We start from the raw sequence: 24,003 nt of genomic DNA, 5'->3' as shown, positions 1-24,003 counted from the left end.
TGCCAATAGTGAACCTGGGAGACCCAGCCTACCCCTTACTCCCATGGCTCATGAAATCGAACAACTGGATATTCAACAATATGCTCAGCAAGTGCAGAATGGTGGTTGAATGTGCCTTTGGCTATTTGAAGGGCCGCTGGTGCAGTTTGCTCACTAGGTTAGACCTCAGTGAAAAATATATCCCCATGGTTATAGCTGCTTGCTCTGTGAAGCAACCAGACAGAAGTTTCCACAGGGGTGGGGCCTGGAGGTGGATAGGCTGTCTGCTAATTTTGAGCAGCCAGATATCAGGGCTATAAGAAGAGCTCAGCGTGGAGCAATGTGTCTCAGGGAGGGTTTGAAAACTCATTTTAGTAATGACCCACAGTAATGTGTCCTGCTTTTCTGTATTGTGCCTCCCCATAGTCTGAACCCTGCTGTGACCACTGTTTTTCTCTCTCATGCACATCTCCCACCCTGGTGCCTCAGTTTCCCTGTCCCTCCTCCTCTTCTCCCCCAACTCCCCCGCTTTGAATTAATAAAGATTATTTTGTTTTCAAGACATGGACTTTTATTGCACACATATATAGTATGACGTTCTCCTCTGGTGGTATCTGGACTGGTGATCTGCTAGGTCTCTTCAATCCTTGACTCTGGGAGCCAGCCTTCCCCTGCTCTGCTGTGAGAACCCCCACTCCTGGGCTGTTCACGCACAGCCTCTGGCATGTAAGCTGCTCCTTGGATTGTGTAACCAAATGACACTAGCTAATATCTCCGGTCCCAGGCAGAACCCTAGGAACCTCCATCTTGCAGTGTCCAGTTATGCCCGCTGGACGCTGCAAGCTTATATTAGTTTGTCAGTTCAGTGAAGAAATTGATATGTACCAGGCTCGTTATCCCAAGGGGAGTCTCTGACATGCTTCAAACCAAACGCACTGCTTCAGATAGAATAAACAAACAGGTTTATTAACTAGAAAGATAAATTTTAAGTGATTATAAGTCAAAAGATAAGTCAGATTTGGTCAAATGAAATAAAAGCAAAATGCATTCTAAGCTTAACACTTTCAATGTCCTTACAAACTTAGATGCTTCTCACCACAGCCTGAGTGGTTGCTCTTCAGCCAGGCTCTCCTGTTTGATCAGCACTTGTTGTGATGTCTGTAGATGCAGGTAGGAGAGAGAGAGAGAGCATGGCAAATGTCTCTCACTTTTATCATGTCCTTTCTTCCCTCTTGGTTTTGCACCCCACTTCATAGTCAGGTGAGCATTACTTCATTGCAGTTCCAAACTGACCAAAGGAAGCTGGGTGACTCCCTCGAGAGTCTAACAGATTCTTTTGTTGCTGCCTAGGCCAGTGTCCTTTGTTCCTGTGAGGCTGGGCTGGGCTTGTCCCATACACACCCTGATGAGTTGTGAACTGCCTCTCTGCTCTTGGAGAGTTTTTGCCAGGGCTTATTTTAAGCATGAGGATATCTTTTCTGTATTTTGCTAGAATTCTAAGAGAGACACATTTATTGATCTTATGCCTTTGAAGTCTGTGCAAATCTCTTGAAAGAGCATACATATTGTCATGACCCCATTTCCATATAAACTAGTTTCTTCCCAACACGATGTATAAAGTTTTAGGAGTGCAGCAGTTAATTCATCATTTTAAACTTGAAACGCACAAAAAATATACAAATATTCTAGGGGGCTATGGAGTTAACTCCTTCATCCCTGAATGCTTCACTAACACATAAAAAGAGCAATGAAGCTAAGTGTGAAGCTGTTAAACATGAAAAGCAAATACTTGAAATAAGAAAAACATTTCTAAGATATACTTACAGCATTAGCATTTCCTCCTATTTGCATGCATCTCAACTGAAACCAAGACCAGTTGGAATCTAATTCCGTAGATCTAAGCAGAGGAAACATTTTAAATGTTATTTTCAAAAACAATTTTAAACATCTTTTAAAAGTTGTTTTAAGAAAAAACTACCAGTTTGTAATAAATATTACAGTTCAAAACTTGGAGTGTTTTTGTGTACAATAATCCACTAACTCAAGGCATGTCTACACTACAAACTTAAGTTAAGTTGACATACAGCCACTGTAGTAATTACTGCGGTTTTTCATGCCCACACTACCCTCCTTCTGTCGGTAGTCACCAGGAGTACCAAGTACCAAGAATCGAAGTACCTCTTTGGCTGTCCATAAAACTCATGTTAGCCTTAGGTAAGGCAGGGTTAGCAAAGAATTTCTCCCAGGACTGTAATTAACTCTTCAGTGTCAAAGGTCTAGTCATAGCTGCACCTGCAAACTACCCTAGTGTAAGATGCAGTTTATACAGGCAAAAGAGTGCTCTTGCTAGCATAGCTTATACCAGTTGTCTGAACGAAATAAACTATACCAGTAAAAGAACTTTTTTGCTCCTCTAATTGCATCTACACAAAAGCTTTAGCTGGTATAAAAATGTTGTTTAAAATTTAAAAAAACATACATCTAACCATTTTTATTATATCAGCAAAAGTTTTAAGTGTAGACCTAGGCTATGTGAATAGGGAAAGCTACGTTAGGCTTCTGCCTGGGTTTAAAGTTTTTCCAATTACAAAAGTCAAAAAAGAAAATGAAAACTGCAGGCAATATGCTGGAGGCCCTGACACAATAAAACTACCTTTCCAAATATTTACATTTGTGCCTACGTATCAGAATATAACACTTGGGCAATCTCATTCCTGCAAAGATAATCACCTAGTTTTTGTGAAGGTTCCTTCAATATTCAAAGGCAGGGAAAATGACACCTGTTACCAATTTCCACATTTTATCAGGGAAAACAAGTATCATCTCACCTGCTACCACAATGAAGAGACTATGGTGCCATATTTCACTATTACAGGTTTAAAGAACAGAGGCATACCCTCCTTTTAAACATTTCTGATGCATGCACCCATGAAAGAACAAAAAGCTAAAGATGGCAAACAATCTTTACGCAATGCTGCAGAAATCTGGCTCAACCTTGATATGGAAGAACCATAAAGATGAGAGAATTAAGTTCAATTTCATGCCTGTTCAAATCTTCATCTTCTGCAAGGAAGTTTGAATAAGGCTGCCAATAAGGGACTTAATTACGTTTGTACCACAGCTTGTGCAATGTGAACACCCGCACAATAGGAACTCTAATGAGACACTCTCCTCTCTCATTTATCTCATTCCCAGATACACAGCAGATAACTTTCAGCCAGTAGCATCATGAGATGGATGTGAACCAGTAACTTAGAATGAAAAGCTCATTCCCTCATTAATAAGTGTCCACAATAAAAGCCTCTGAAGAACCACATAATGTCGTGACAGAAATACTAGAAACAAATCTTACCACTTATTTAGCATAGAATCATGCTAACTACTTACCGAATGAAACTCAAGTGAACACCAAGTGATCGATGGGTCCCTGAGCAATCGATACAAAGAAAAACACCGTATGTTATGCTTGCCCAGCTAGGATTTTTGGCTCCACAGTCAAAACACACCTAAAAAAGATAAACGAATAAATTAATCAATTCCCACTAAAAGATACTTTTTGACTAATTATCAATACCTATGTAGTGCTTAGCATTTTAAAACTAATTAATCCCCAGATCACAGATTGACTAGTTTATTTTATATTATCCCTATTTTATAGATGGGGAAACAAAGAGAGGTTAAGCAACTTGCCCAACTCTCACAACTAATCAGGAGCAGGCAGATTTAGAATTCTGAAATTCCTGGCTCCTAGTCTGTTCAATCCACTGTCTTCTAAGGAACCCCTAAATTCAATATATTTAATGATAAAGTAGTCACTTCCACTCATACGAACACTTACTCATTCCATCTATTTAGAATGTAAGCAGCTACATAGATTGTAAAATACTTGGGGATGAGAATTTGTCTTCATGCATACCTGCAGTGCATCTAGCACACTGCTGGCAACATACAAATACATATATTATAGAATCTTAAACATCATCATGTTCTATTTGTTAAAAATATTTGTGAAAAGTGTAACACACTTCCTTGCAATCAACTTATCCTATCAGCCATTTAGTTTTTATATTCTGAAGCTTTTGTGTTTAAAAGAGTCAAGCGACATGCGTGTTTAAGAGAATCCATATCAAAATAGCCCGAGAATAAGTCTGTTACAACTCTTTCAATATTACTAAAAACAAGTGTTTAAGGAATAGCATTTCAAGGACATTCTCTCTCTTCATGGTAATAAATGATTCAGATAACATGTGTTTAATACCAACTGGGTCTATTCTCTTCTCAATGAGTTTATATACCATCAGTTAATATTGCTGGTAACTATGTCCTGCATGCTTTCTTTTTCCCCTGTAGATGCAAAGGGTTCCTGACAGCAAAACCAGTATGGTTCTGCTGAACATAGGGAGCATTCTCCCCATGTATTGCATAACCCAGCTCACTGTGGCTCCTAATGTGTTTGTTTGGGAATAGAGCCAGAGGATCTGTTGTTGCACTGATCCTCTGGTTCCCCATAACATAGGAATGAGCAGGCAGAAGTGCCATACAGCCACTCTCTTGCCTGAAGGGAGAATCCCTTGCTTCCGTCCAAGTTATGCAGGATTTGGGCCTGTGCATCTTTTCAGGATTTGCATGTAAAAATTAGTTCAGTTTCATATTTCAGCTTTCATGTTTTGTTCAGTAATCCTGACTTTTATTTTTTGGTGGCTGAGGGAAGTGAACCCTCACACTCAACTTGATGGCATTTCTCTGTCTGTAACATAACTTTTGAACCTCAATTCTAAGATTACAGGGAATGTTCTAAGCACCAGTGGGCATAACTCTGTACAGATTTTGGTGAAAAACAAGAGGAATATGGGACACAAACAGAGCCCTTTGCATCTGGTTAGCAAATGCAGCAGCTCCTACCACCTCAGGAGTATGTCTATAGATAAAGAACTGGTTAATGGCAGCCACAAACACATTCAGCATAATACCCCACACCTCAGCTTGGCCCATCCTTCCAACAGAGTTTACAGTAACACAACCTGAATGACTTGTCTCCAAGACAGAACGTTGTAAGAATGGTGGAGGGGAAAGGGGTGACTGGGGTGCACAAAAAGCTCATTACAAGGGAATAACAACTGGGGACTCTGGCATGGGGGAAAAAGGGGTACGCAGAGCCCCTGGCATGGGCAGGAGGAGGAAATGGGGCGGGGGGGGGGGGGGAGAGGAACTTAGAGCCCTTATTATAATGAGGAGAATGGGGGACAATGGTACGGAGAGAGGAGACCCTAGGAAAAAACAGAGCTCCTGCCATGGTGGGAAAGGAGGGAAATGTGGAGGCACAGAGAGTCCTTAGCATAGGGGAATGTGGAGGCACAAAAAGCCCTTTGCATTATGGGGGGGAGGGGATGGAAGACAATGGCAGGGGGAATGAGACATAGGGAAAACACAGAGCCCCTGGCATGGTGAGGAAGGAGGTAATGAGGGGGCAGACACAGACCCTGGCTTTAGGGGAGGAGGACTGCAGGGAGTCCCTGAAACAGAAGGAGATGGGAGAGTAGCACACAAAGAACTTGTGGGAGGACTAAATGGAGGAACACAAAAAATTGATGTGTGCAATGCTCTCAGCCTACAGAAGCGACAAAGTTTACAGATCTTTTTCCTTTAAAACATTTACTGCAAAGAGACTAAGTCCTAATCTACACTTAAAAATCAGACCAACCTAAATACTTTGCTCGGGGCTGTGAAAAATTTCGCACCCCGAGTGCCAAAGTTAGGTCAACCTAAGCCTTGCTGTAGAAGCAACTAACTAGACAGAGAAATTCTTCCCTCAACCTAGCTACAGTACTGCCTCTTGGAGAGACGGATTAACTACATCAGTGTAAAAATCCCTTTTGTAGATGTAGGAACTGTCTACTCTACAGCACTATAGCAGCACAGCTGCAGCACTGTAGCTGTTCTGCTATAGAGGCTGTAGTGCAGTCATGCCCTTAATTATGCCACATTATAAAAAAAATCTTGCTATCAAAACGGACTTAATGTCCAAAACTCATCCCCTTTCTTTTTTTTTTTTTTAATAATTCAAAATTATCATAAAAATTTCAAATATTAGCCTGGCCTTCCTTTTAAATTGGCTATTTCCAGACTTTTTCTTGTAAGATCTCCTGTTTCACCACCCCCAATTCCTTCTAACGGAAGGAAAGAAAAAGTTTATACTCTTGGGCTGAAGCTAATAAGACCAACCTGCTTGTTTCTAAACATGAGACACCAGAATAGATTTACAGCTCTATTCTGGGTCCTAATCTCTAACAACCTACCCCAGTGAACATAGGAGAAAAATATCTGAATGTCAGTAAGCAGTTATGTTTAAACAAAGGGTTTTAAAAGATCAACATAATACGTAGTCCAAAATATTCCATTTTTCTATGTGATTTATAAACATTTGTTCTCTTATAGCTTTCTTGATTGCATCATCTTAAAACTGATTGCATCATCTTGTAAATTTGACTATTGCAGTGCAATAAAGTTCAGTGTCTTTGCTGGTGCAGGGTCTAGCTCTAAATGAACTGGCCATTTTACTGTGTCCTCTGTGAAAATTCACGTATAATTTGTAAATAGTTGGGTATACAGAAACAATGTATAAAAGCCTCTGAAGGCTTTTTGTGAAGTCTACTATTTTGTAGACACTGCATCTTAGGTATTAGGCACTGTGCACACCACTGTTGTTGCAGAAGTAGAATCGTCCACCTCATTAAAACAATATTCACATTCATTTTGCTCAGCATTCTGAACTCTTTTTTTATTCTCAACTTGCATCAACTGCGACAGGAAATTAATATAAATTTTAATTAGAACTAGCATTTCTGAACTAGTTTTTGAAATCATTTCCACCTAAAAATAGAGCAGAGTATTCCCTACACCGTTTTAGGGGCAGACATTTGTCAACTCCCGCAAGGAAAGCAGAACCCTGATCCTAGATTCTAGCAGGTAATTAAAGCATAACATCATTCTCAGTTACTTTATTTCAAGTTTTGCTTGTAATCCTGTTTCTACTGCACTGATTTTGGATGTTAAAATGTTTTTTAAAGGAAGCTTTTCTGTTCATCAGCTTAATAGTCATTTCTGAAAAAGCAAGCATCAGATAATCAGCATGTTTGCACCAGAGAACAGATAACTCATAAACTCTTTAGTGTCTTGCAACACGCATTTATTAAACCAGTACTTACATAGTACCATCTCTGTATATATAATGATATATACCACTACCTGATATGGAAATACACTAAACGTAGCCCTAAGAGATTTTGGTGGGTGTGGCACTTAAGGAGTTGAGCAGATTAACTGAATTCGGCACTCATCCCTCCGAGTAATGTCTTCTCTACATATATTAATTTTAAAACAATACAATTAACTTATATATCAAACTACATATAGTGTTGATAAATAATCTATTTTGACTGTTACAAAACTTTTGCTCTCTTCAAATATAGGCAATTAATTATTCTGATCTTTTAGAGACGCATTGACAATGGGTACTGCATTATACACAAAAGTAAAGACAGACCATGCCCTGAAAAACTTACAGTTTAAAGAGATTAGTTATTCCCTAATTTGTAGCATTGAACAGACACACAAAAATTGACAACACAAACACCAGCTGCTTTGATGTTTTTATAATTTTTGAAAGGTCAGTAAATTAAATCAAATATTTAGCTGAAAGGATTACTTAATTATACAAAAATTTTAAGTAAATAAGACTTAGGGCTACACTAGAAAAATTACAGCGGCACAGCTGTGCCAATGCAGCTGCACCACTGTAAGATCTGTCATGTAGCTGCTCTATGCTGACAGGAGAGAGCTCTCCCATCGACATAAACCACCCCCAAAGAGTGGCAGTAGCTATTACCACTATGCACACTATCACTTATGCCAGCAAAATTTATGTTGCTCAGGGGAGTGTTTTTTCACACCCCTGAGCGACATAAGTGATAGTGCAGACATGGTGCCATAGCTGTGCTGGTCAGGGGAATGATGAGATGTGATCTGTGACCAACATAACTATCAGCAAAAGCCTCTAGTGTAGATGCAGTTTTCCCAGTACAGCTTATTTTGCTCAGAGTTGGGAGGGCTGTAATAAATTATGCCAACAATACCCAAGTTCTTCCCAAATTGCATATTTTAATATTTACAGCAGCAGTACAGCCAAAGGACATTAGTGAGAAATATGAAAATACGCGGCTTTTCCAAGTCTTGCGCTTCCTCCTCATGTCAGCAAAAAATCAACATGAAAGAAAGTATGGAAAGTTGGGGGGGGAGAACAGATAAGGAAATGCCTAGAAAAAGAGGACACAGGACAAGTTGTAACAAAAAATAAAAGAATAAATGAACAAAATTATGTTACCTTTGAAGACTGAAACATTATGCACTTCAACACACACACATACACACACACACACACAGAGGAAAGTTGTTTGGGACAATGAATTGTCATTCTTCCTCCCCTCTCCCCCTTCTTCTCTCTGTCTTTGGAAGTGAATAAGATGCAACATCACTTGAGTTAACAAAACTTGAGATACTCCCCTTGAGTTAGCCTAACTTGAGTAATTGAGGCCATACTAGAAAATAACATTTCAGCTGCTGCCCTCATTTCGTGTGGCCCTAAGACTCCTACAGGCATATTTCTAAAAGTTGCTTGCACCAAAGTAAGTTGAGCTGCTCTATAAATTATTTCCCAATGTATTGGGTTAGATTTTGTTTGTCCTTTCTGGGCACATGGGGGGAACTGAGGGTAGGTACTGGAGGACTAGCTGCATTTGAGTGGAGCTAGTCTGTGTCCACATGACAGAATAGTTGTGTTAGCAGCTAACAAATTGTGCTAATTCAAGCTTTAGTCTATGCCTGACAGACCAGCCAACCTGAGTTAAAAGCACCACTATATTCAAGTTGAGGAAGCGTTTGTGGATGGGACTTGAGTTGTAGGGCAAGGCAGTGAAGACAAGGCCTCACCCTCCTCAGCGCATACCAGTTAGGGTGACTATTAGGCCAAAATGTTGAATCATATAGGCCTCAACATATTACTACTATTTTTCATATAGAATTAAAATGTTATTAGGCACTTTACAAACAGTAACAAGACAGAATCCATGCCTCAGACAGTTCAAGGATACATATGCATTTAATTTTACCTGTCTATTTCAGCGTTCTTCAAAGTTCAGGCCGCGACTCAAAAGGCACTGGGTCGCCTTGCTCAGCGACCCAGCAGCTCTGGTCAGCAATGCCAACCGGGATGTTAGAAGTCCCATCGGCGGTGCTGCCCAGCTAATGCAGGCTAGTGCCTAGCTGCTCCGACACTGCGCTGCACCCCGGAAGTGGCCAGCAGTGGGTCCGGCTTGTAGGCGGGGGGGCCACAGGGCTCCACATGCTGCTCCTTCCCTGAGCACGGTCTCTGCATGCTGGAGGAGGCGGGGGGTGCCTGCGGGCGAGAGCTGTGTGGACCTGCTGCTGGCCACTTCTGGGGCACATTATGGACTGCGGTGCCAGGACAGGCAGGAGGCCTGCCGCTGCGCCACTGACCGGGAGCTGCCAGAGGTAAATCCGCGCCTCGACCATGTGCCCCCCCCCCAACCTGGAACCTCTTCCTGCACCCCAAACCCCCCATACCCAGCCCCACCCCAGACCTGAACCCCAGCTTCAGCCCTGAGCCCCCCCCTCCAACCTGGAACCCCTTCCTGCACCTCAAACCCCTCATCTCCAGCCCCACCCCACAGCCCTTACCCCTGCATCTCAACCCTCTGTCCTAGCCTTGAGCCCCTCCCACACTCCAAACCCCTCATCGCCAACTCTGTTGGGTCATGGGCATCAACAATTTTCTTAAACTGGGTCCACAGAAAAAAAAGTTTGAAAATCACTGGTCTATTTTGGTAGGGCCAAAGCATAAAACAATACTTGATGAGAAAACTGTGAAGAATATTCTGAGATTATACTACAAATCGTACATCTTTCATATTTGGATTTTTCCTTTCATTAGGTGCAAATGAAGGCCAATGAAATTAGTTGTCATAGTTTTGACGGGGTTCTTAGTGAATAAAGTTTTCTTCATAGTTTATAAAAGCTAATTGAACATCTTAGTGCAAAGGCATCAACAAAATGAAACAATGCTTCAGAACACTGAGGAAACAAAGTGCCGATCGGACAATGGTCCAAGTAATTTGCAATAAGACAACAGCACAATTTATGGACTACAAAAAGAATGATGCCACTTATTAATTTCAAGTAGTTTCAGGAAAGAGACCAGATGTTAAATCCACTGCAGTCTAACCATAGCTTCTGTTTTGAAACTTTCTTTGCTTCCATTCCCCACCTGTAAAATAGGGATGATGCTACTTACCCACCTCACACAGGGATTGAGAGGTTTCATTTGTGTTTGTCCTGAACATGGGAAGCTCTATCCATAAAGTAACAGCTGTTTGGAAGCAGGGGAAGGTTGGGGTGCAAGAGGTTATAGCACCCTGCTCCCCATACTCACCTCTCCCAGGCTGCATGCTGGTTTCCCTCCCTAGGAGAGGCAACACTCCTTGGTGGTAAATTGGGTTGAAAACATAATGATGGAGCCTGCATTGCCTGCCCCTTCCCAGAAGGAGAGATGGAGGGAAAGGATGTGGGCTAGATCCTAAGTCTCCTCATATTGGGGGGCAGGAGGGTGGAGTAGGGGCAGTGAAGCAGGGGGAGGCTTTGACAAGAGCCCTGCTGGGGGTGAGTCAACTCAGGGGAGGTTTGTGCATGGGGGAGAGGAGGGTGTCACAGACCTAGCAATAATAATAATAATTAATAACAACAACAATTTACAGGCGGAATGAGATGGGTTTCTTCTGGACATAAGCTGAACTCAGTCAAACTATCAAGTCCTAGCTTTTAAGGCCAAAAGGGACCACCAGGTCATCTAGTCTGAACTCTTGTACATGACAGACCACCAATACCACCCAGTGTCTGGGTACTAAATACAACCAAAATTAGACCAAAGTATTACAGCCCACAGTAGACTAGATTATTAGGTGCCACAGGGAGAGATTAGGAGGGACCTAGGTGCACCAGTGCCAGACAGCCCTGCAATAACAGGGAAATGATTGAGACATACCCAGAAAATCCTGGCAGGTGACCTGCACCCTATGCTGCAGAGGAAGGAAAAAAAAACTCCAAGGTCAACTGCCAAGCTAGGCTGGGGGAAAATTCCTTCCGGACCCCACATGTGGTAATCACTTAGACTTTCAGCATGTGAGTAAGAACCAGCCAGCCAAGAACCTGAGGGGGGAGAGAAAGAGATAGAGCATGTTCGGTGCCACCTCAGAGCTCTGATCCTCCCAGTCTAATGTCCCGTCTGCAGCCGTGGCCATCCCCATCCTCCAGAGGAAGGAGATTAAAAACACACACACACACACACAGTAGAACTTCAGAGTTATGAGCCAGAGTTATGAACTGACCAGTCAGCCACACACCTCATTTGGAATTGGAAGTACACAATCAGGCAGCAGCAGAGACCAAAAATAAAGCAAAAACATAGTTTTAAACAAACTATTAAAAAAAAGTAAAGGGAACATTTAAAAAAATAGATTTGACAAGGTAAGGAAACTGTTTCTGTGCTTGTTTAATTTAAATTAAGATGGTTAAAAGCAACATTTTTCTTCTGTATAGTAAAGTTTCAAAGCTGTATTAAGTCAATATTCAGTTGTAAACTTTTGAAAGAACAATCACAACCTTTTATTCAGAGTTACAAACATTTCAGAGTTAGGAACAACCTCAATTCCTGAAGTGTTGGTAACTCGGAGGTTCTACTGAACAGACACACACATTAAATTGGGGGAGGCCAGCGACATCCCTTTTTGACACCAGCCAGAGGCTGACTGAAACCCTGAAGTATGAGCTTTAGGAACATAAGACATAAACCGGAAGTGAACCCTGCCCCCCACCACACAATCCAATTTATTATTGCCCGGCTCCCACTTAAAACTAATCAAATGGTCCCCCCCCCCCCCCGCCTCCGCCTCCCCCACTACTCCCTTTGGGAGGCTGTTCCAGAACCTCACGCCCCCGCTGGTTAGAAACCTTTTTCTAACGTCCAACCTGAGTTTGTTCAGGGCTAGTTTACACTCATTTGTTCTTATGCCAACATCATCCTTTAGCTTATACAGCCCCTCGCCCTCCCTTGTGTTTCCCCTGTAGAGAGCAACCATCCCTCCGCCCCCGCCGGGCTAACAAAAGGCTGTTCCTCCGTTATGACAGACCCCCCGCCCCCTGAGCACGGGTCTTGCAAGGGCTGCCCACAGCAGGTAGGGGGAAGCAATGGTGGGTCGGTGCCAGAGGGGCCCCCCCATGATCCCACTGGCCAGTCACAGCGGGGGGCGGGGGGGAAGAAGGTATCCGCTGGCACCGCCCCCTCCCGCTCCCAACAGTGCGACGTGTCACTAACAAAGTTCAGCTCCCTCCGCCCCTCAGCGCCGGCTCCCGCCCAACCGCGGCCCCGTTACCTTGTTGGTGGGGACGGCGCGGAGCCGCTTGAAGATGGCGACAATGTCCTGCTTGCGGGGCTCGCACATGGCCGGGCCGCGCGGCGGGCCGCTCTCTGCGGCGGTGGCAGGTCAGGAGAGCGAAGGAGCCGGCCGCCCGCACTCACACCCCACGCACGCAGCACAGACGGATGGGGCGGGCGCTGAGCGGGCCGGCCCGCGAGGGGCGGGGCCTGAGCGCGCGAGAGCAAGGGGGCGGGGCGCTGCGCGGAAAGCCGCCGTGCACGTTCCTCTTCGGCCGGGGGCGGGAGTTGCTCGCGCGCGCCTCGCCCCCGTCTCAAGCGCCCGCTAACCGCCACTTTACCCTGCGGCCGAGCGAAGGCGAAGCAAGGGGGCTTCGGGCTACATCACGAGACGATGGGGCAGAGGGAGATGGAAACCCCACCCCCGCCCCCCAAACCTGGGGCGCTTCCTGGGGGAGGCCTCAGCCGGAGCCGCCGCGCCGCGTCCCGACTGGCCGTCGTGCGTCCTGGGGGCTTGGCAGCCGTTAATGTCCGCTGCCCCCCGCGCCCACGCAGCGCTATCGCGCCCCGCTCGCCTTCGCTTTGTGCTCGTGGTAGCCGCCGCCCCCCGAACCAGCCATAGCAGCGCTCGGAGCTGGAGACCCGAGGTGTCAGGCGCCCACCCCGCAACCGCTGAGTGTGGGGGGAGGGGGCAAGTCTCTTCGTCTCAGGCTGCTTCCGTCTCCCCGTCTCCAGCATCTATCCCGCCCCACCTCCGCGTTCCCGGGCCACTGCGAAGAGACCCTCGCGCTCCGCAAAGCCTTCCTGACTCCCCTGCAGCCCGCTCCCAGCAGCGGCTTTAACCCTGCGCACGCGGCCCCGTAGAAGGGCTCGAGAGCTGGCAGTTAACGTCCGTGTCATCCTACACACCCACCGCCCCAGGGAAAAATATTCTCATCCCCCATCCTCAGAATTTACAGAGAGGCAAAGAAAAAAGGCGGGCGGAGCCGATACTAGGATTTGATTGAGGGATAGTTACTTTGTATATTTTACATAATGGTGATTCCCCCACCCCATAATTTCACCCCACTATGAAAATTTAAATGGATCAAATTATTTTAAAAATTGACTTCTGCCAAACCTGATTATGTATGGTTTCAGAATAGCAGCCGTGTTAGTCTACATCCGCAAAAAAATCAGGAGTACTTACGGCCCCTTAGAGACTAACAAATTTATTACACCATAAGTTTTCGTGAGCTACAGCTCACTTCGTCGGATGCATTGAATGGAACATATAGTAAGAAGAAATACATACACATACAGAGAAGGTGGAATTTGCCATACAAACTGTAAGAGGCTAATTAGTTAAGATGAGCTATTATCAGCAGGAGGAAAAAAAACTTTAGTAGTGATAATAAAGATGGCCCATTTAGACAGTTGACAAGAAGGTGTGAGGATACTTAACATAGGGAAATAGATTCAATTTGTATAATGACCCAGCCACTCCCAGTCTCTATTCAAACCCAAGTTAATGGTATCTAGTTTGCATATTAATTCAAGCGCCGCAGTTTCTCCGTGGAGTCTATTTTTGAAGCTTTTCTGTTGCAGAATTGCCACCCTTAAGTCTTTTACTGAGTGGCCAGAGAGGTTGAAGTGTTCTCCTACCGGTTTTTGAATGTTAAGGATTCCTGAGGTCAGATTTGTGTCCATTTATTCTTTTGCGTAGAGACTGTCTGGTTTGGCCAGTGTACATGGCAGAGGGCATTGCTAGCACATAATGGCATATATTACATTGGTAAATGTGCAGGTGAATGAGCCCCTGATGGCGTGGCTCATGTGATTAGGTCCTATGATGGTGTCAGTTGAATAAATATGTGGACAGAGTGGGCATCGGGCTTTGTTGCAAGGATAGGCTCCTGAGTTAGTGTTTTTGTTGTGTGGTGTGTGGTTGCTGGAGACTATTTGCTTCAGGTTTGGGGGGCTGTCTGTAAGCAAGGACTGGCCTGTTTCCCAAGATCTGTGAGAGTGAGGGATCATTTTTCAGGATAGGTTGTAGGTCTTCGATGATGCACTGGAGAGGTTTTAGTTGGGGGCTGAAGGTGATGGCTAGTGGCGTTGTTATTTTCTTTGTTGAGCCTGTCCTGTAGTAGGTGACTTCTGGGTCCTCTTCTGGCTCTGTCAATCTGTTTCTTCACTTCAGCAGGTGGGTAGTGTAGTTTTAAGAACGCTTGATAGAGATCTTGTAGGTGTTTGTCTCTGTCTGAGGGGTTGGAGCAAATGCAGTTGTATCAGAGCTTGGCTGTAGACAATGGATTGTGTGGTGTGATCTGGATGAAAGCTGGAGGCATGGAGGTAGGCATAGCAGTCAGTAGGTTTCTGGTATTGGGTGGTGTTTATGTGACCATCGCTTATTAGCACAGTAGTGTCCAGGAAATGGATCTTTTGTGTGAACTGGTCTAGGCTGAGGTTGATGGTGGGATGGAAATTGTTGAAATCAGGGTGGAATTCCTCAAGGGCTTCTTTTCCATGGGTCCAGATGATGAAGATGTCATCAATGTAGCGCAAGTAGAGTAGGGGCATTAGGGGACGAGAGCTGAGGAAGCGTTGTTCTAAGTCAGCCATAAAAATGTTGGCATACTGTGGGGCCATGTGGGTACCCATAGCAGTGCCGCTGATTTGAAGGTATACATTGTCCCCAAATGTGAAATAGTTATGGGTGAGGACAAAGTCACAAAGGTCAGCCACCAGGTTTGCCGTGACATTATTGGGGATACTGTTCCTGACAGCTTGTAATTCATCTTTGTGTGGAATGTTGGTGTAGAGAGCTTCTACATCCATAGTGGCCAGGATGGTGTTTCCTGGAAGATCACTGATGGATTGTAGTTTCCTCAGGAAGTCAGAGGTGTTTCGAAGATAGCTGGGAGTGCTGGTAGCATAGGGCCTGAGGAGAGAGTCCACATAGCCAGACAATCCTGTAAGGGTGCCAATGCCACTCAGTTGAAAAGGTCCCAACCAGCAGGGGACAGTGTGAAAATCTGATGCTGCTCAGAAAGGGGATAGTACCAGGGCTGTATCGGAGACAGGTAGGGTGACCAGACAGCAAATGTGAAAAATAGGGACAGTGGGTGGGGGGGTAATAGGAGCCTATATAAGAAAAAGACTGTAAAATCAGGACTGTCCCTATGAAATCAGGACATCTGGTACCCTAGAGGCAGGTGGAGGTGGGTGGCTAGAGTTGTCTGGAAGGAAGGAGGTGGCCTGAGGCAGTGAAGAATGCTATTTTTGAGCTGTCCAGATGCTGGAGCATTAGCAAGTGAAGCACCTGTGATGCAGGCGTACATGTGATGGACCTGAGAGCTTCCAGGACAGGACAGGGATCTCAACACAGGGGCTTCAATTAGAAGCCTCTGAAATGGTTCTTTACAATTCAGAGAAGAAAAGGCTATATTTCAACAGGAAGAAATTTTAAATAAATCCCACAAGAGGGAGTCTCCTGCCTCAAATCAATGACTGGGTAGGTTTGACAGTTGAAGAAGTTTGTTCATCAGCCCAGCCTGCAAAAGCATTCCTTCAGAGCTATACCAGGTAACCTTAGTACACAGTCAGTCCAGTACAGGACTCAAGTATCAGGGGGTAGCCATGTTAGTCTGTATCCACAAAAACAACAAGGAGTCCGGTGGCATCTTAAAGACTAACAGATTTATTTGAGCATAAGCTTTTGTGGGTAAAAACCTCAGTTCTTCAGATGCATGGAGTGAAAGTTACAGATGTAGACATAAATATACTGACACATGAAGAGAAGGGAGTTACCTCACAAGTGGAGAACCAGTGCTGACAGGGCCAATTCGATCAGGGTGGATGTAGACCCCTCCCAACAATAGATGAGGTGGTGTCAATTCTAGGAGAGGCAAAGCTGCTTCTGTAATGAGCCAGCCACTCCCAGTCCCACTTCAAGCCCAAATTAATGGTGTTAAATTTGCAAATGAATTTTAGTTCTGCTGTTTCTCTTTGAAGTGTTTCTGAAGTTTTTTTGTTCAAGTATAGTCACTTTCAAATCCTAGAACATCCTATAACAGATTTGAAATTTGAGTATAAGCTTTCGTGGGCTAAAGCCCACTTCATCAGATGCATGCAGTGGAAAATACAGATATCTATATAGATACACACAGAGCATGAAAAAATAGGGGTTGCCATACCAACCCAGCATGAGAGTTGGTATGGCAACCCCCATTTTTTCATGGTCTGGTGAAAGTTCTGCTCAAGTGGTCTGCCAGACTGTTCTGATCACCTGGAAGGTGGGACGCTTTGAAGTGAATCGCATCGGTGATACAAAACTCACAAAGCTGTATCGCCTCTTGGCAGAGACAATCCGATCAGGCCCCTCCCCTGTCTGTTGATGTAGAACATAAGTTACACCTAGCAGAGGACATAAAGAACAATAACCCGAAGAGGTTCTTTAAATACATTAGGAGCAAGAGAAAGATGAAGGAAAACATAGTTCCTCTACTTAGTGGGGAAGGAGAACTAATAATTGATGACATCAAGAAAGCTGAGGTTTTAAATGCCTATTTTGCATTAGTCTTCACTAAAAAGGTTAATGGTAACCAGATGTTCACACAAATAATATGAAGAAAGGGGAAGTAATACAAGCCAAAATAGGGAAAGAACAGGTTAAAGAATATTTAGGTAAATTAGATATATTCAAGTTGGCAGGGCCCAATGAAATTCACCAGTAGCTACTTAAGAATTAGCTGAAGCAATTTCAGAACCACTAGCAATTACTGTATCTTTGATAACTCCTGAAGGATGAGGGAGGTCCCAGAAGACTGGAGAAGGGCAAACATAGTGCCTGTCTTTAAAAAGGGGCACAAAGACCTGGGGAATTACAGACCAGTCAGCCTAACTTCGATACTTGGAAAGATACAGGAACAAATTATTAAACAATTATTTTGTAAGCACCTGGAAGATAATATGGTTATAAGGAATAGCCAATGTGGATTTGTCAAAAACAAATTATGCCAAACCAACCTAATTTATTTCCTTGACAGGATTACTGGCTTAGTGGCTGGGGGATTTTAGTAAAACAAGATGGGTAAAGTAAATATCTTTTATTAGATCAACTTCTGTTGATGGAAGAGAGACGACTTTGAGCTACACACCAGAGCTTTTCTTCACATCTGCCTTTTGACACAGTCCCACATGACATTCTGGTAAGCAAGCTAGGGAAATGCGGTCTACCTGAAGTTACTATGAGGTAACTGGTTGAAAGACCATACTCAAAGAGTAGTTAAAGAGTCACTGTCAAAGTAGGAGAACATATCTATTGGGGATCCATGGGGGTCAGTCTGGGGCCACTACTATTTAATGTTTGCACTAATGACTTGGATAATGGAGTGGACAATATGCTTATAAAATGTGCAGATGACACCAAGCTTTGAGGGGTTGCAAGAACTTTGGAGGACAGGATTAGAATTAAAAGTGATGTTGACAAATTAAAGAATTGGTCTGAATTCAGCAAGGTGAAATTCAATAAAGTAGTGCAAAGTACTTCACTTAGGAAGAAAAAAAATCAATGCACAACTACAAAATGGGAATAACTGGCTAGATGGTTATACTGCTGAAAAAGATCTAGGATTATAATGGATCACAGATTTAGTAAATGAGTTAATTTCTGTTATACAGCTGCAAAAAAGGTTAATATTATTCTGGGGTGTATTAACAGGAGTATTGTATGTAAGACACAGGAGGTAACTCCCATTACTTGGCACTTGTGATGCCTCAGCTGAAGTACTATGTCCAATTCTGGGTACCACACTTAGGAAAGATGGACAAATTGGAGAGAGTCCAGAGGAGAGCAAAAAAAAATTAAAGCTTAAAAAACTTGACCTGTGAAGAAAGGTTAAATAAACTGGACATGTTTAGAATTTAGAAAAGATAACAGATGAAGACTGTTATCAGGTCCCCCCAGAGTTAAGGGCTGTTATACAGAGGGCAGTGATCAGTTGTTCTTGTCATACCTTCCATGGACATGCAGAAGTAATGAGCTTATTCTGCAGCAAGGATGATTTAGGTTAAATATTAAGAAAAACTTTCTAACTACAAGGGTAGGTAAGCTCTGGAATAGGCTTCAAAGGGATGGTGTGGAATCCCCATCATTTGAGGTTTTTAAGAATAGGTTGGAGAAACACCCGTCAGGGATGGGGTAGGTTTCTTGGTCATATCACAGCGCAAGAGGTTGGACTCAATGACTTCTCGAGATCCTTTGCAGGAAGACATTTCTATGATTCTATGAACATTTCTGCTATGTTGTCCATAAAAAAAGTAAATTATTTCACTTGATGTGGGGGAGGAAAGCCTGGCAGGTTAGATGAATGGCTCTTAACTGCCTCACATTTATATGGAGAGACCAGAGACCTTGAGTCTGTAGAACCCCCAGGTAGGCTCTCTAACCTCTAGAAGAAGCATCTGTAACCAGAATCAACGTGGGTTGTGGGGGTGACAAAGGTAACTCCCACATGTACATTGGCTGCGTCCATCCACAAGTCCAAGGAGGCTACTCCTGTGGGCACTCAAACTAGCATGTCAGGTTGATGAGGAATCAGGAGGTAAACTGAGCTCACTCAGCTCTGCAACTTCCTGAGACAAAGCATGACATGCCAAACATATGTACATGAGGCCATGTACCCCACAAGTCTGAGGCAGTTCCTTATGGTTATGGTTGGATGAGCCTTCAGATCTAATGAAATAGCTAACAGTTCAGAATCTGGTTTGTGGGAGGAAAGCCCAGCCTACTGTGGAATCCAAGACTGTCCCTATAATCTCTATCCTCTGAACAGGGGAGAAGACTGACTTGTCCTTATTGATCAGCAGCCCCAAAACTCTGAAGAGGGACTGGATCTTGGCCACATTGAATTCTACCTGGACCGACCCTTCACCAAACAAACAGTCTTCCAGGTATGGAAACACATACTCCTAATCTCTTTAGGAACATAGTCACCACTGTCATGAATTTTGTAAATAATGCATGGATAGGCCAAAGGGCAGAACTGTAAACTGATAATGGGATTCACTGACTGTAAATCTGAGGAATCCCCTGTGGCTTTGACAGATAGCTGTAGCTCACAAAAGCTTATGCTCAAATACATTTGTTAGTCTCTAAGGTGCCACAAGTACTCCTTTTTGCGGATACAGATTAACACAGCTGCTACTCTGAAATATGAAAATAAATGTCCTTTAAGTCAAGGACAGCATATCAGTCACCAGGAACTAGGGAGGCAATTTGGTCAGGATGACCATAGAAAATGTTATTTTCTTTATCTATTTGTTTAGCTCTCATGAGCCTAATATGGGGTTGAGACCTCCTTTTGCCTTTGGAATAGGGAGTAGTGTGCATAGAACCCTTTTCCTATGGGTAAAGGAGGGACCTCCTCAATAGCTCCCAACAGGACAAGAGGCTGCATCTCCCAAAGGACAAACTCCTTGTCAGAGTGGTCCCTGAAAAGGATGGGGAAGGGTGGTAGAAAGGAGGGATAGAAAAACTAAGGGTATATCGCTACTCCACAATGCTTAGGACCCACTGATCTGTGTGAATATGGGTCCAAGCAGGTAGAAAGTAGGATAACTTGTTGGAAAAATCAGGGATAGGAGAAGCTGGCATAAGGCAAACTGGTAAGCTATCCTTTGCAAGGCTGTCAAAAAGACTGCTTAGAATTTCCAGGCTATCTAGATGAGCTTGCTAAAGACCAAAAGTAAGGAGGTCGTAATTTCCTCCTGTGACACTTCCCCTTCCTTCTAGATTGATCAGGATTCCTAGGCATAAAGGAATCATAATGGTGGAATGATTGAAGACGGAATTGCATCTTTTTAGGGAGCAGAGTATAAATCCTTAAAGACTTCAATGTAGCCCTGGAGTCCTTGAGACTGTGAAGCTGATCAATCTGCTAGGAAAAGAAGGTTGATCCCTCAAATGGGAGATCCTGATAGTCTGTTGGACCTCCTCTGGCAGACCCAGCGATGGAAGCTATGAATATCTGTGAGTTGAGATCGCAGATGTCATGGTCCTGGCTGCAGAATCTGCCCCATCCAATGAAGCCTGGAGAGACATCCTAGCTACCAGCTTTCCCTCTTCCACTACTGGCTGAAAGTCTTGCCTGTCATCCTCTGGTAACTTGTCCACCAACTTAACATGGTCCCAGAGGGAGAAATCATATCTACCCAGCAAGGCTTGTTGGTTCAGGATATGAAATTGTAGTCCAATTTTTCAACTTTGAGGTAGAAGCATGCTGTAAAAATGCTCAAATCCCATGAGGAGACATGGTACCTCCACTCAGTCCTTTTGGCTGTTGGTGGCAGAAAAGTTGTTTGCCACAAAACCCTTGTGGGTTCCAGAATGTCTTCATTTATGGAGAGAGCTACTCAGGAGGGCCCTGATGATAAATATCCACCAATCTATGTGAGCTCTCCTGAACTACCTCCACCTGTATGTCCAGGGAGGAAGCAACTCTCTTCAACAGGTTCTGATAGGCCCTGTAATCATTCTGTAGAAGTGAGGACACTCCAATCATCACAATCTTATGGGTAGGGCCTTAGCAAATTCACAGCTGTGAAAAACGCATCATGGATGCTGAAATCTTATCTCCCCCATAAAATCTGGCAGCTAGCTGGAGGCTCCTACCCACCGCAGGGCTCCAGCTGCTAATCCTGGCCAGGGATGGGGAAGAGACAAAACTTCTTCCCCTGCAGGGACTGCACCCAGGGCAGGTGAGACCCACCTCTGGGAACCTCCGGTAGCTCCAGCCATCACCGTCCAATGCCGGGAGGCTGCGGCTCCAGCCGTTAGCCCTTCATGCCAGGAGGCTGCTAGGAAACCAGACATATGGTAACCCACCCCCCATGCCCTGCGACCCTCACTTCTGCGCTGCTGCTGGCGGTGGCACTGGGTTTAGAGCTGAATGCCTGGCCAGCAGCCTTCCTCTCTGGCTGCCCAGCTATGAAGGAAGCACCACTGCCAGGAGCAGGGCAGAAGTAAGGATGGCATTCCCACAACCCTCCTACAAAGGCCTTGCAACCCTCCCACCCTGACCGCCTTTGGTTCAGTACCCCCAAAATTACAACATTGTGACATTTCAGATGTATGCATCTGAAAATGTGAAACTGACTCATTTTAAAACCTCCTGGCCGTGAAATTAACCAAAATGGACTGTGAATTTGGTAGGGCCCTACTTATGGGTGATGAAGATGAGAAACGGAGAGGAGGTTGAGGTGGAGCTTCCTATAACTCCAAGGGAGGTTCTGCTGAAGCAGTTTGCTCCTGCTCAGTACCCAACTCACAAGCTTCTTCATGCAAACTTTCCTAGCATCTACTTGGGGATCTGGAGGGAGGAAGGTATAGGGAAGATCTGATGGTGGGAGGAAAACCTCATGGGCTGCAAATTGGCCACTTTTAGGGCATTGGACCTCAACCTCTTCCAGATCAAGGATCTGTGACCCTTGAGCAACATGGAACCTCTGCCAGATACCAAGAGCGAAAACCCCTTGGTGATGGAGAGTAATGCTTCTTATCTCACTCAGGACTGAGGCACATATGACCTAATCTCGGATTCCAAAGATGAGTCCAAGTCACTGATCAGGGGCGCATGGTACCCCTCAGTGCCAAGGAACGCTACCAAGACTCTGAAGATGATGGTAGCAAGGGAAGCATACTGGGCTTGCCTCTGAACAGCACCAGACAAGGAGATGCAGGAGGGTCTGAAACTGTCCACAGTACTGGAAACTGATTTCTACCTGCAGGCAGGTCTAATGCAGACTGAGGGTTTGCAGTACCAGGTGAGATGTCCCCTGTAGTGCTGGAGAGGCCAGAACTAAGCAGCATAGGAGGTCTTGCATTGCAGCATATGCCTCAGACATCACTGGTACCGAGAGTTTCCCTTGATGTTGCTGCTGTTGCATCAAAGCGGTCAGTATGGCAGAATGCATCGGTTCAACTGCAGTGATCAGTCTCAATGGCCCAGGCACCAGTGTCAGAGTCGAGAACCCTGCATGAGATGCCATTGGCACTGAACTGCCTCTTTTCTAAGGATACTCTGTGCTGCTTCCTAGTCTGTTTACTGGTTGATGGTATTGGGATCCTTGATCTCTTGGGAGAGGAGTCCTTTGAAGCACCCTGCCAATGTTTTTTCCTCAGTACTGGAGAAGCAGAGCAGCATCAAGACTCAGTAATGTGTGGAGGGGCACCTCTGACTAAAACAGAAATGCTCAGGGCCTGCCCCGAACAGGAAGGCTTTGGAGGTGGACACAGGGCTGCTTCCATCAGAAGGTGATGGAGCTTTATCTCCCTATCTTTTAGTTTGGGGACTAAAGTCACTACAGATCTGACACCTGTCCCAGAAATGACCCTCACCAAGGCACTTTTGACATAGAGAATGAGGGTCACTCACCAGCACAAATTTTCTGCATCATATGCAAAACTGAAAGCTCAAAGACAGAAGCATTCCCAATTACCAGGTTTGGCACCTAGAACAAGTGGGAATCAACACTCCACTAACTACTGAAAACAACTAAGGAATTAAACTTACAGTAAGCTAACTCTGAATAAGTACAAAACTATATACAAGAGGAAAAACAATTTAACTGAAAGGGAAAACTTGCTGAAGCAAGCGAACATGCTCCGACTGCCAAACATGGGCAGTAAGAAGAAAATGAGTGGGGTCAGGGGAGACTCCTCCCTTTATACCATTGTGTAGGAGCAGGTGCATGCTCCAATGGATACCGCTAAGGGAAAAATCTCCAAATCTGGTGCACTGGGTGCTCATGCACCTGAGATTGAATGGAAGAAGAATCAAAATTTGCCATCGGGAAAACCAAAGTATTTAGTTTTGGGTTAGTTCGATCGTAACCTAAATGTTTTGGATTTTTTATACTGACTCACAATGTTTGGTTTCAAGTCAGTTCAACATTAAACCGTACAATGGGGATAATGATACTGACTGCCTTTTAAAGCATTTTGAAATCTATGGATGAAAAGTGCTATTGAAGAGCTAGGTATTGTTTTCCTATGGTGTTGTATTGCCTCAGGGGAGTTGTTGATTGGCATCTCATGCCCCAAGTCTTTCCTAAAAGATAGGCTTCCTGGCCAGACTACATTTTCCATTATGAAATGTGGTCTCCCTCTGACCAACCTAGGTGCTGCATTCGAGTACCCAAACTACAACTCCCATCAGACAATGCAGCACCATAAGGAGATGCAGTTTAATGTTGAACTGGTCAGTTTTGGGTCAATTCAACACACTGAAGTATGTTAAAATATCTAAATGTTTCATTTCAGTAGAAAATGCCAAAATGAGACGTTTAATCATTTCTGAATCAAAATGTTTTAGAACTTTTCATTCCCTGAAAATTTTGATATTTCTACTTTTTGTCCCAGTTTAGGTCAGAAACAAATGTCAAAATATCAGAATTTCCCATCTAACAGAAATTCTGATCATAGTTCAGATGTATGTAGGATAAACTCTGTACTGGCAGCATTTGTGCTCATGGAGAGGAGG

The 24,003-nt window shown here is 44.3% G+C and overlaps 1 protein-coding gene and 1 long non-coding RNA gene across 5 annotated transcripts in view; one reads left to right on the top strand and one right to left on the bottom strand.

Annotated features, from left to right (window-relative positions):
• ARFGAP3 (ARF GTPase activating protein 3) overlaps positions 1–12,665 on the bottom strand; it is an 80,772-nt gene extending 68,107 nt beyond the window's left edge. For 2 of the 4 annotated variants that reach the window (XM_074936940.1, XM_074936954.1), the window contains exons 1-3: positions 11,093–11,218; positions 3,367–3,485; positions 1,804–1,876 (exon numbers count right to left, since the gene is read on the bottom strand). In XM_074936940.1, coding sequence (XP_074793041.1) covers positions 1,804–1,876; positions 3,367–3,485; positions 11,093–11,203 — 303 coding nt within the window. In that variant the 5' untranslated portion in view covers positions 11,204–11,218. Of the gene's footprint in view, positions 1–1,803; positions 1,877–3,366; positions 3,486–11,092; positions 11,219–12,479 lie in introns of those variants that run through there. The other 2 variants (XM_074936948.1, XM_074936955.1) reach the window with 2 other exon arrangements.
• LOC141976151 (uncharacterized) lies at positions 12,486–19,334 on the top strand. The gene is made up of 3 exons (XR_012636080.1): positions 12,486–12,589; positions 17,576–17,670; positions 19,297–19,334. It is a non-coding gene; the product is annotated as an uncharacterized LOC141976151 (long non-coding RNA).
• Positions 19,335–24,003: the final 4,669 nt, after the last annotated feature.

The sequence above is a fragment of the Natator depressus genome, chromosome 1 (genome assembly GCF_965152275.1).
Source record: "Natator depressus isolate rNatDep1 chromosome 1, rNatDep2.hap1, whole genome shotgun sequence".
NCBI classification, from domain to species: Eukaryota; Metazoa; Chordata; order Testudines; family Cheloniidae; genus Natator; species Natator depressus.
This window is presented reverse-complemented; position numbering and strand designations above follow the sequence as displayed.